Source organism: Zingiber officinale, chromosome 4A (genome assembly GCF_018446385.1).
Source record: "Zingiber officinale cultivar Zhangliang chromosome 4A, Zo_v1.1, whole genome shotgun sequence".
NCBI lineage: Eukaryota > Viridiplantae > Streptophyta > Magnoliopsida > Zingiberales > Zingiberaceae > Zingiber > Zingiber officinale.
Genome location: NC_055992.1, coordinates 101194851 through 101208069, shown reverse-complemented (window position 1 = coordinate 101208069; position 13219 = coordinate 101194851). Strand labels below are relative to the sequence as shown.

At 31.5% G+C, this 13219-nt stretch overlaps 1 protein-coding gene across 5 annotated transcripts; it reads left to right on the top strand.

Annotated features, from left to right (window-relative positions):
• Nucleotides 1–1547: 1547 nt before the first annotated feature.
• On the top strand, nucleotides 1548–11665 carry LOC121970360 (G-type lectin S-receptor-like serine/threonine-protein kinase SD1-1). Of its 5 annotated transcripts, XM_042521041.1 has the most exons (9): nucleotides 2551–2666; nucleotides 7526–8755; nucleotides 8951–9091; nucleotides 9179–9309; nucleotides 9396–9606; nucleotides 9825–10062; nucleotides 10171–10321; nucleotides 10429–10517; nucleotides 11120–11665. In XM_042521041.1, the coding sequence occupies exons 1-9, from the start codon at nucleotides 2591–2593 to the stop codon at nucleotides 11151–11153; spliced, it is 2301 nt and encodes a 766-aa protein (XP_042376975.1). In that variant the 5' UTR covers nucleotides 2551–2590; the 3' UTR covers nucleotides 11154–11665. The 5 variants fall into 5 exon arrangements, with proteins under 5 accessions (XP_042376974.1, XP_042376975.1, XP_042376976.1 ...); XM_042521040.1 differs by lacking the exons at nucleotides 2551–2666; nucleotides 11120–11665 and adding an exon at nucleotides 1548–1731 and having other exon boundaries at nucleotides 10429–10866; XM_042521042.1 differs by lacking the exon at nucleotides 10429–10517.
• The last annotated feature ends 1554 nt before the right edge of the window (nucleotides 11666–13219 follow it).

The following is a 13219-nucleotide window of genomic DNA, read 5'->3' as shown; positions in this document are numbered from 1 at the left end:
GTCATAATCTTAAGAATTAACTCAATGATAGTAATGAGTCTCTGGCCTTTAGGGTCCCTAAATATACAACCTTTCAAGAATAATAACATCATCTACATAAGAGGTTTGGAGTATTTAGAAGATTCTAAAACATTAAGCATCATTCAAGTGGTGTTCAAGGCATTTTTCAAGATATCAATAGTTGGAGATAATAATCGATTATTATTTTTTTACATTCAGCTATCATGTTTATTTAGTACAAAATTTGATTTAAATTCTTATAGAACTAATATGAAGTTTATCAGAAGATTCTTGAGAGTTTTTTCAACACAAGTTTCATAATTCTTTTTTTTTAGTGGACTGATCAGTATTCCTTTTTTTTTAGAAGATGATGATTCTTGAACATTTGATTTTCTTGAAAAAATATCTTGACATATTAAATAGTTCTACAAGAAATCAAGACATAATTTGTCAAGTAATAAAGATACTTAGAATCAATCCTAAATGATAAAACTAATAAATATTCAACAATTATATAATAGAAAATATTTAAGATTCCTACTATCAAAATAGATGAAAACTTAAAGCACCAAACTAACAATTAACACATAATATATGTTTCTAAAATGCCAAAATCTAAAGGGAGGGGGGAGAGAAGTAACGGAAAATGTGATACATCAAATCATAAGCTAAAGGAGAAGAAGCTTTTTTTTTTTTTTTTTTTTGTAAGAAGAGGGCAAGAGATTGGTGACTTAGAATGATTGGAAAGAGTGTTTTGTGGCTTTTCGTTTTGTAAAATAAATTTATTTCTAGTCTAAAAAAAAATAAGAATAATTTGATCTAAAAAGACTTTTAAGGAGGAGATAAAAGAAGAGAAAGAAAATTTAATAGTTTGATTTAAAAGAATAAGGGTAGTTTTGTAAAAGTAGGTGACGGGTTAACTGTTGAAAAGACATTTTAAAAAAATGTGTTTTTCTTCATAAAATTATTTTAATTAAATTAGTTATTCATGGTGGATGTTACATAGATTGGGTTGTCATCATGAGATTTAGGATTCGAATTTTAATAAAATTATAGTAAATGTCTCTTTTATGTGCTAATTATTATTCCAAAAGTTAGTAGTCGTCTATGATTTACCTCTTTTATGTTGGCCCTGGGACGAATTAGCGGGAGCGCTGAAATGAGTATATTCTTCTATTGCCATCATGTTACATGGACTAGGTGCCCCTGGGTAAAGTTGAGTTGGCTAGTACGAAATAAAATTACTATCATAAGGTAAGAGTTCAAATCTTGATAAAATTAAGAGAAAAAAATTCTTTTATCTATATATATATATATATATATATATATATATATATATATATTACTGGGATTACGAATTCCACGTTTTCACTACCATGTTACATGGACTCAGTCGTCGACTAGGTCGTCCACTTCATATTGTTCCCATTTATTTTTCTAATCGGATGTTGACACTTTGTTGAATTAGTCAACCATTCTCATCTCTTTGTCTATCTTCCTGGTTCCCGGTTCCCATCAGATTTTAAAGGTGTCCATTAAAAAAAAAATATGTTAGATTATGTCTTTTGCTAAAATTTGTAGCAACTCTAAAAGGCAATACAACCGATTAAATTGCAGTTGGAAGCAGCTCAAAATCATTAAGAGCTTAAGCTTTCATTGGGCAGATGCAGCAGCTCTTTCTTTCTCTATTAGCAGTAACGCTCTTCGTCCTTGGCCACTCCTCATCTTCAGGTATGTTTAAGAAAGAAATACTTGTCCATATTTAATTTTACTAAATATTAAAAAAAACTCATCTTATTTTGAACTTTCACCTAAGATGCATTCCTCTTGTTCTTTAAATCCTCTGTTTAACTTGACTTGCTTCATTTCATCCATTTTTATTGCTTAAATCGGGAATGGAATAAGTCTTTTGGGTTGAAAATATTTGACAATCGTATAAAATAAAAATTAATAGAATTGAACATCAAAATATTAGACCTTCAATATCATTAAATATATAATTTTAGTTAAAATATTTAATGATCTCACAAGGTTGAAAATCAATACAAATGAATATGTTTGATATATAATTAAGACTGCAAACTGTGCCTATTTAAAATAAATTTAAAACCTCTAACATCAGATACTCCTTATTAAAAATATTTAATAATCTATAGTCAATTAGACGTTATTCATTATTGTTCAAAAACATTTGGCAATCTTATAAAATTTAAAATAACCAAATATATTTAGAAAATACTTTTAGTTTGTCGAAACTTCAAAATAAAGGAAAATAAATTTAAAATACAATAATATTTATTTGGTGCATTTTTTATAATAAAGATAATTACATTCACTCTAATATCTTTAAGATTCATCTCTAAATTATGTAGATCACATGTACAAACTGTAGACTTAAGTCAGCCATTTTGCAATCTCCAAATTAATTACATACACACAATTTTTCAATCTTTTTAACACCGATAAGACAATTGACTGGACTTCTACCATCAGTTTGGAATTTAAGGCGTTGAATTGAGACTTTTTGTTAGGATTTGTAGAACTCTAAAAGCCAATACAACATTGTAGAGCTTTAGCTTCCATTGGACAGATGCAGCTCTTTCTTTCTCGGCTCCTAAAAGCAGTAGCAGTAACGCTCTCCTTTCTTGTCCGGTCCTCAGCTTCTGGTACGTTTAATAAAGAAATCTTAGTCTAGAAATAAATTATAGCACCGTAGGATTGATTAATTTATTTATTTGATAATTTATGCATTTAATTTTATTAAAGATTTAAAAAATGCTTTTTCGCTCAACCTGCTTAGTTTGACCTGCTTAATTTGACTTCAATTAGTTAGTTGGCTAAAAATCATTTCAGTCGATTAGAATCATCTGTAGTGATCAAATTCTTTTAGCTAATAGTGTTTAACAATTATATAGGATAAAAAATTAACATAACAAATTTAAGAGAATATTAAAATTACAATATTGCACGTTAGGCATAGGGTTGGTTCGATATGATATAACAAAAATTTCAATATAAAAAGATTTATACCGGTAGATTATCAAAACTTTGGTATATCGAAACTTTAGTATACCGAATTTTCAGTACAATATAAATTACATATCGGTCATACCAAAGATTTCGTATTACGAAAATTTTGGTATACCGAAATCACTTTAACACTAAGAAATATAACTAATTCAAAAGTCACATAATACTCCTACTCATAATAACAATGCATTAACAAATTGACAACCAACAATAAAATTTAGTCGAATATGATCAATTATTAACAACAACTAAAATATTGAATTATAAAAGAAAGTTCACCAGTAACAATTAACATAAACTAAAGTATATATTGATTACAAAAAACATATTTTTTTCTTATCCAACAAAATTTACTTATCCAAAAAAACACAAAAGTAAATACTTTATAATTTGTATTAGGATCAAACCACTTTTTAAATGAATGTGAAGTGACATCTCACATCTGCTCCTTCACTGCAGTAGGCATATAACACACTTGTAGAAATAGATGCAAGATGAGGATAATAGATAGTTAATTATTTTAAAGTATCCATGGATGAGAACTTTAAAATCAATAGAAATTATATCCTACCCGACTTCCATTGCACGACTATGCCCCATTTTCACTATATATAGCAGATTTTTTTTTCTATTGTAATAGCGACGGATGTTAACTCTATGTTGACTATTGTAGCAGCTACATAACCATAGCTACTACAACGTGATCATAATTTATTTAATCATGTTGTAGCAACTGCGAGCACATAGCTGTTACAACACAAACTCTACGTTGTAGTAACTACGGGCTTATAGCTATTATAAGTCTACAACACAAAGTCTATATTGTCGCAACTATGTAGTTTTATAATTGTAGCGGCTATTTTGTGTGTTGTAGCAACTACTTTGTGTTGTAGCAGCTATGTAGCTTCTACAATTATAAAAGCTACTTTGTGTTGTAGCAGCTGTGTAGCTACTGCTACAATTGTACCAGCTACTTCATGTTGTAGCAACTACTTTGTGTTGTAGTAGCTCCTTTATGTTGTCTCAGCTACGTAATTGCTACAATTGTAACCGTGTTTATGTTGTAGTATGTTGTAGCAGCTACATAGCTTTTTAATTATAACAGCTACTTTGTGTTGTAGCAGTTATGTAGCTGCTACAATTGTAGCAACTACATTATATAGTAGCAGCTACATAGCTTCTACCCGTATCATATCTGTATCTGTATCCAATACCTCAAAAAAATATTCCAGAGCATCCATGCTACATAGACATCTAGTTAGCAATATAAATATAATTTTACTCTTCAAGTTAGACCGAAGTAGAGGTGGAAGTAGAACAAGTAGCTCTGGAATAGTTTTGAGTGGAATTTATGGTTGTGAAAAGAAACATTATAATTTATGTTAGATTAACAATGATAAATATTATTTAAATTTAAATTTAATTAAATAAAAAAACTCTTACTCTTTTCAATTTCTTCAATTTTCTTATATAATTCAAGGTCATCATCTGTTGGATCTTTCCAAAACTAAACTCCTCCGCTCTTAGCCAATCACTAGTGCACACTAATGCCTTTAACATTTTAGGACTCAAACTGGTCCTAAAAGGATCCACAATCCTTTTGCCCAAGTTAAAAGCGGACTCGCTAACAATGGTTGAGCATGGATTTGCAAAAATATCCTTGGCAATAATTGAAAGGATTGAGTACCTAGTTTCGCTTCCTCTCCACCACTCCAAAAGATTGAAAGATTGATTAGATCATTTTTCAATCTCATCGGCTAGGTAATTATCCACTTCATTGAATATCTCTTGAAGTTGTTCTTCTTTTTTTTTGTACTTCCACATCATTAAATAATTCATCACAAAGACCACCACCACCACTAGTACCACCATATCTACCACAACATTCTATCTGTATACTTTGACTCTCAACATTCAATTTATCATTTATTCCCTTGTACTCCGTCCACAAAGTTCCTAAGTTTTGTTTGACCTTATCAGCGAACTCTTGGATCCTTGTAGGAGTACCTCCAAATTTTTTGACACTGACTTTGATCATCTAAGTTTGTTCCTTGAGTCCAAAATATTCCCAATAAATATCAAAGAGTTCATATTATTCCAATTCCCCCAACATTTGTCAAACTTTAACTTCATTTCACATGCTACCTTTTGAAGAGTTGGATTTGAATCATCAATTCTCTTTTTCTTAATCTCAATTTGTAGTACAATCATTGATTGATAAATTAATTGGGTTGCATGACTAGCCATCATAAAACTTTTCAGAAAGTGTACAAAAGTTTTTGCATTCTCCCAATCATCAATAATTGGAGGTCCCATCCATTCTTTTCCCTTTTCATCTTTTTAACGAAAATAATTCATAAAAAGAAACCATTCTTCGACAATCCTTTCGAACACCCTTTTATACTTTAATGCAACTTCAAGCATTTTATAAGTTGCATTCCACCTTGTTTTGACATCCATAGGTACTATTGACGTATTAGAAAACTTGTCTAGTATGACAAACTCCCTAAATTTTTTTAATCTTGATGGAGAAAATGAATAAAATCAACTGCATTTCTTATACCTTTAATTGAAACATTAAGCTCTTTCAAACCATCCTTAACAATTAAGTTAAGAATATGACACACCTCAAGTGTAAGTATTTCCCTTCAAATAATAATGAATTTTCACTTTTCATTCTTCTTTTCAAGTAATCAATTGCAGTGTCATTAGAGAAAGTATTGTCAACTACAATTGAAAAGACTTTTTTCTAGCCCCCGCTCCTTGAGACAAACCTTAGCCATTTTGCCAATTTCTTCTCCTACATAACTAGTGATTTTTGTGAAGTTAATTATTCTTTTATGTAACTTCGAATTACTATCCAAAAAGTGAACTGTCACTACCATATAATTGATGTTTTGAATGGATGTCCAAGTATCAGTTGTGACACTTACCCTTTGATCATTAATCTAACTTTGTATTTTAGCTTTCTCAACTAAGAATAAATCATAAATCATACTTGCAACTTTCTTTCGATCGGGAATTCTGAATCTCGGTTGTAATTCGTACAATAAATCTACAAATCCCTTCCCTTTGACAACACTAAAAGGCACTTCATCAACAATCACATACCTTGTCAATTTCAATTCACATATTTTTTGATTAAAAGTATGAGGAACCAATGCAGTTCCTTGTCCCATAATCTATTAGTCAATATAGTTTGACTTTCATCATTCTCACTCACTTTGTAGAATGGACTTGACTTAACACCTCTTTATCAAGTGGTTTTTTAATTTGCTAGTACTTTCGTAGATTGTTGGGATTTGAACTTTATAAATGGATTCTTGGATTATGTAGGAGCTATAGGATGCTTTGATTTTGAAGATTTTCTAATTCCTTTTTGACCCGTAAATATCTGTGTTTCGAATTATTCTATTGCGTTTGATGTTTGGGATGAATTTGGCGGCACAATACATTCCATCTTGAAAAAGGGTAATGTTTATATGATTCGCTATATGTGGAAATAGAGAATTTATGATACAAAAGATAATAAGTAAATACAATACTAAATCCAAAAAAGAGAGTAAAAAATCTAGAATAAAAGTTGGATAAGAGAAATTAAACCTTTGGCTTTCTTGTTGAAATCCTAGAATAGACTTTGTGAAGACGATGAATACTTCAACAAATATTTCAAGTAATTGAGGAGTGTATGCAACTTCGAGTTAGGGATCGTGAAGAAAAATAAGAAGGGAGATGAGAAGATGGTTTGGGGTTAGTGTTTTAAGAGAACTGGGTTCTGTAGAGTTTTCGAGAAGAGGAAAGGAGAAAGAGATCAAAGAAGGGAGTCAACCGTAGATGGAGGTGACATTGACAAGCTTAAGGTGGGGAGTAGGAGTGGCTTGGTTTTTTCGTCTGAGTCGACGATGAAGATTATGGAGGAGTTGAGAAAAGATTCAAAGGAAGAACTTTTTATCTAGCTGATATTCCAACGCTACTTTTAAAAATAATAAATAATTTATATTTAATCTCAATTCAATGTAATTATGATTATTATCAATTTTTAATGTCAACTTTAGTCTGCCCCATGTAACTTTTTAGTTTAAATAAAATAATAATTAATTTAAAAATATACATTAGGTATTTTGGTGTATATCAAAATATCAAAAAAAATGATAAATATTATATCAATACTCATATAGAAAAGTTATGTATGGTATCAAACTTTTCAGTATATAAAAATTTCAATATAAATAATAAATATCGGTACAATATATATAATATACCAAAATTTCAGGTATTTTCTCATCCCTAGCTTGGCATGAATATGAGGTTTCTAGTGTTTCAACTACTTTTAATTAAAATAAAAATGATGTTTAACGCTCTTATAAAGTTTAAATTCATAAAAAAAAATGATTATCAACATAGTTTAGGGGAATAATAAACCTAAGTTCTCAAAGATATCATCCAAATTCATCCACAGTTAACTAAAATTATTGTATTTATGACTTTGATACAGGAGATCTTAATGCAATGATCCAGAGCAGTTCACTTGTGAATGGCCAGACGTTGAGATCGACAGGAGAGTTATTCCAACTGGGCTTCTTCAATCCAGATAATAGTTCAGGGAAGGGATACCTAGGAATCTGGTACTGCAATCTCACACCGCAAGAAGGCACTGTAGTATGGATCGCCAATCGAAACAAGTCTATCAACACATCCATGGCATCCTTCAACCTCACTTCCGATGGAAATCTAATCTTGTTTGAGGAAGACAGAATTGTTTGGTCGACGGGAACGAGATCCACAGGACTAAATTATACACGCTTGCATCTTTTAGATTCTGGAAATCTCGTGCTGAACGACAGCAACTCGATTAATCTATGGCAGAGCTTCGACCACCCAGGCGACAGCCAGACGTATCTCCCAGGCATGAAGCTCGGATTTAACTTCCGGACCAATACTTCACGGCGGCAAGTGTCATGGAGGAGCCCCGAGGATCCTTCTCCAGGAGACTACACCCACGTGGTTCTTGCTTTAGCTATTCCGGATATTGTTATCTTGAAAGGATCCGCCAAAACCCATCGAGGCGGCCCATGGAACGGATATGGTTTCGTCGGCGATCCAATGATGGCGAGCAGACCCCAGGCGAGGTCAATAAGTTTCACGTTTGTGTACAACCAGAATGAGATATACTTTATGGCTAATTACACGGACTCGCCGACGCCTTTGCTGTCACGGTCGGTGTTGTGTGCCAATGGAACCCTCCAGAGTTGGCGTCTAGACAGTGGTGGCAAGGGAGAGTGGCAACTTCTTTGGAAGGTTCCGGAGGACGACTGTGATATGTACAATCACTGCGGCCGCAATAGTGTGTGCACCTGGAACTACTATACCGTCAACTGCGATTGCTTGGACGGGTTCATAAAGATTGTCGAGAACGGAAGTAGCGAGGCCGGGTGGTGCGAGAGGAAGAAGCCTTTGAAATGCTCGTCGAACAACCAGTTTTCCAAGGTGCCCAACGTGAAGGTGCCCGACACTGAGAACGCTACAGCACGAGGAAACATGAGTCTCGATGAATGCAAGACTTGGTGCTTGAATGATTGCTCCTGCGTGGCGTATGCGCTGATCAGCGGGGATGATGGATCATGCATAACTTGGCCTGGTGATCTTCTGGATCTCAGGGCTTTTGTCGTTGGAGGAAATGATTTATACGTTCGGCTCGCAGGAGAGCATCTGCTGGATCATCCAAGTACGATTAATCAAACATCTATCTTTTTTTCACTAATTTATCCATTAACTTGTTTATTCACTAACCATTTAGCACTAAAAAGGCAGTTTTTTTTTTCTTTTGCAAGACAAATAAAATAAGAAATATGCTTTCCATGTTACAATTTCTCTTTGAGACATCCAATTAAATGTGTATCTATTTTTCATGTTTGCTTAGGAAAAAATTGCACGGGGAGAAGACTTCTATTTATTGTCATCTCTATTGCTGCAGCACTGTTATTCCTTTGTGCAATTTTTATTTACCATCGAAGAACAAAAGCAACGATACGAAAAGGGAACCTACTTGCAGCAACATCCAGTATGGCTACTGAACTATTATTTTATGGTGTTTGAACATATATATATACCTGCTTATTCTTTACTACGAAAAATATCTTTTGAACAGATCATAAAGATCAACATGAAATAAGAGGTGCAGAATCTCTATTGTTTGATCTAGTGGCTATTAGGATAGCTACGGACAACTTCTCTGATGGAAACAAACTAGGAGAAGGAGGATTTGGGCCTGTTTATAAGGTCAATCCGAAGATTAGGGCAATGTTGTATATAACTGTGGATGATTCTGATAAATGAGTAATAATTCTGGTGACATTTGAAAACAGGGAACGTTGGCAAACGGAGAGCATGTAGCAGTAAAAAGACTTTCAAGAAGCTCAGGACAAGGACTAGATGAGTTGAAAAATGAAGTGTTTCTAGTTGCAAAACTTCGACACAGAAACCTCGTGAAGCTATTGGGTTGTTGCTTAGAATCAGAGGAGAAACTACTCGTTTATAGTTACCTTGCTAATACAAGTCTTGACAAGTTTTTGTTTGGTATAGTTTCAATCTCCGTTTTTCATGACAACATCCTCAATCCATGGAATTGATTATCTAGTAGTTTGCTAATCTAATACAATACTTAGTAATGTACTTGTTCAATTCCATTCTTGAATATATGTTTTAAGATTGATTGTGTATAAGATTCCATTCCTCTATTGTACACACCATGATCTTCAAAATTAGTAACCAAATAGTACATATGGATGTTGCAGATAATTCAAAGAGGAAGCAGTTGGATTGGACAACAAGATTTAAGATCATTGAGGGCATCAGTCGAGGACTTCTTTATCTTCATGAAGATTCACCACTAAAGATCATTCATCGGGACTTAAAAGCTAGTAACATTTTATTAGATGCAAACATGGATCCTAAAATTTCGGATTTTGGTCTTGCGAAGCTTTTTGGTGCAGATGAAACCCAAGGAAACACTAAAAGAATTGCCGGAACATTGTACGTAAATATTCTATTTATCATTGTTGACCAAATTTAACACTTCAAATGAACAAGAACCATTGAAAAATAGAGAAAATCTCAATATATTTTTCTTGTTAATGACAGTGGATATATGGCACCGGAATATGCCATGCATGGGCTCTTCTCAATTAAATCAGATGTGTATAGCTATGGTGTGCTAGTCTTGGAGATTCTAATGAGTCAGAAGAATAGTGGTCACCGAGGAATTGAATATCCAATTGAACTTGTTACTTATGTAAGTATTATATTAATCATCCATTTGATTGAGTGATAAGAATTTGATACACATTTTATTCAAATGAAGTAAAGTTCTTAACTACACATGCTATCATCTCATTTTAGATGGTTTGGCGCCATTGGACCCAAGGAAGTGCCCTGCAAGTGATTGATCAAGATCTAGTTAAACAATGTGATGCTCCCCAAATATTAAGGTGCATACATATAGGGTTACTATGCGTGCAAGAAGATCCAACTCAAAGACCCACCATGGCCAATGTTGTTCTTATGCTCAACAGCCACTTTGTCAACCTTCCTATTCCTTCAGCACCATCATTTCTTAGCAACCTTAATACTACCGGTGAATCAAATGGCATTCCAAGGAGAGGGAACTCTAGAGGAAGCAATGAAATTCTATTGAAAATTTCTGAAAATGATGTTTCAATATCAGAGTTGGAGCCTAGATAGTAGGAAAGTTCACTTCATGTTTATGTTTGAAGTTAATGCCTATTTATGTATATAAAATTTAACCGAATGTTTAACATCAGGTTTATATTTGATCTAGTTTATGAAGTGATTCTAAGTAGAGTCAAAATTTGATTCTTACTTGCTCCATCATCATCATCTTTGTTGCGTTGATGTATCTTTTTAATACATACTAGATGAAGACGGGACAAAATCATACTTGAATAATTTCCTGAATTATAGTGTGTTACAGTTAAAATGGTCCAGTATTAACCATTCAAAATATATAAAAATGATAAATTAATATTTATAAGGCCGGATTTTATTCATTTATTTATTGACTTTTGTGCAGGAGATACAATGATCCGAAGCAGCTCACTTATTAATATCAACACGAGACTGTTCCAGGTGGGCTTCTTCGATTATGTTAACATTTCAGCGAACCGATGCATAGGAATCTGGCATGACAATCTCCCACTTGGAGAAGGAAATGTAGTATGGATCGCCAATAGGACCAAGTGCTTCAACACATCTACAGAATCCTTGAACCTGATCTCTCCAATGGAAATGTAATCTTTTTTGACGAAGAAACAATGGTTTGGTGGATGGGAACATCCACACAACTCAATTGTGTGATCGTTGTGTACGTTCACAAATATGGCTCCAAAGGAACAGGACAAAAATCAATTGTTTTTTTGCTCTGAGTAAGCAGCAAATTTGGGGTGCTATATATGTAAACTAGACCTGATTGATTTGAATCTGTGCAAGGGCATGTAAGTTAAATCAATATGACAAATTTTATATGGTGAGTTATTTTGTTGGAGAAGAGTGGCAACTCTCAGAAAATGATACTCCAAGTAGGTCTATTTTGTAAGCTTAAAAATGATGAGACATTTAGAACCTATCGACATGTAATATTGAGTGACTTATTCTTTAGTAGTAACACCACCTTCAGTACTGCTCGTGGACGTTATTGCAGGTTGCCTGAGTGGGGTCTAACAAATGATTTCTCCCATCGATATCATCACACCAGTTTCCATATCGCAAACAAATGATTTCTTACGGTTTATCAAAATTCGTTATCTTCCTCCTGGTTGTCTCAATCATTTTTAAAATTAAATTTTAATAAAAAATATTTAGAATCTTATTATTTTTTTACAAAAAAATTAAATACCAATTTTTTTAAAAACAAATCTTTATATAAAATTAATTTTCTGACATTTTGAATTGCAAAATTATTACTTAATTTTTTATATTTTGAATTTTAATAAGAATTTTTTTAATTGATAAAATTATTTAATTATTTAATTAAAAGATATTATTAATATAAATAAAATTTTATTAATTTTAATTTTGAAAACCCTGTCTATTGAAACTAGACTAAAAGTATTATAGGTGGTATTTTATAAATTGTTCATGCATCGAAAAAACGAATTTATTATTATTATGTTTAATTAGATTAGTATCTAAGATTTCACTTCTTGATTTATTATTCTTTTAGTACTCCGGCCGGCCTCAAATGACATGTCAATTTTTTTAATATACAAAAAATTTAAAATTATCTCCGTATATTTCAAATTATTCAAAGTTAAAATAATTAATTAAAAAAAATGGTTGAAAGCCCCGTCTTATTAATTTGATTCTTAGAGTATTCATCCCAAATTTTCTATCTACATAATTTAAAATAAAAAAGATTCTTTATTAAATTTAGATATCTATTTTTCAATTCATTATCTACCAGCTACCTTATTTCTTCAATCTTGTAGGAGCTTCGTCAGACAGATACTCGAGAGCCTGGGAAAGACTGCATGACAGTCTTAACTGGTTAAAGGCCTTAAGTAAATTTTTAATATTTTTTTAAAAAATAATATTAATTTATTTTATATAAAATTTATTTTGTTGAGATGAATTTTTTTTTTTAATTTTATATTTAACCTTGATAATAATTTTTTTTGGGGATAAAATTATTAAATTATTTATTTTTATAAGATATTATTGAACATAAATAAAATTTTATTAATTTTAATTTTTAATTTTTTTATGATTTTATATTAACAAATATTATTAATAGTATCCAACAAGTTATTCATGTATTAAAAAAATATTTTGTTCATAACTAAGTATTGATTTTAATATGGATTTATTATTTCTATTTTTTTTCTAAAGTATTATTTTCTAAAGAAAATTTAATTAATTTTTCATTCAAATTTTCAAATGTTTTTTTTGAGATTTTATTTTAAAATTATTAACAAATATATAGTTTACATTTTGATGGAATAATGTGTTTTTAATATCCGAAATTAATTTGATGTTTAAAAAAAATTAATATACTATTTTGTATTAAATTGAATCCATAAAGAATCCTTATTTTTTGTTCTTATACGAAAGAGGAAGAAAAAACATAGAAAATAGATAATTAATTAGAAAGGAAAATGACATCTTTGAAAGTATC

Bases quoted from the DNA above. Each gene is read 5' to 3' on its own strand.
- LOC121970360 (XM_042521039.1), top strand. From the start codon at position 2,591: ATGCAGCTCTTTCTTTCTCGGCTCCTAAAAGCAGTAGCAGTAACGCTC. The intron at 9,092-9,178 runs GTATGGCTACTG...TCTTTTGAACAG, and splicing joins CCTACTTGCAGCAACATCCA to ATCATAAAGATCAACATGAA. The intron at 9,310-9,395 runs GTCAATCCGAAG...ATTTGAAAACAG, and splicing joins GATTTGGGCCTGTTTATAAG to GGAACGTTGGCAAACGGAGA.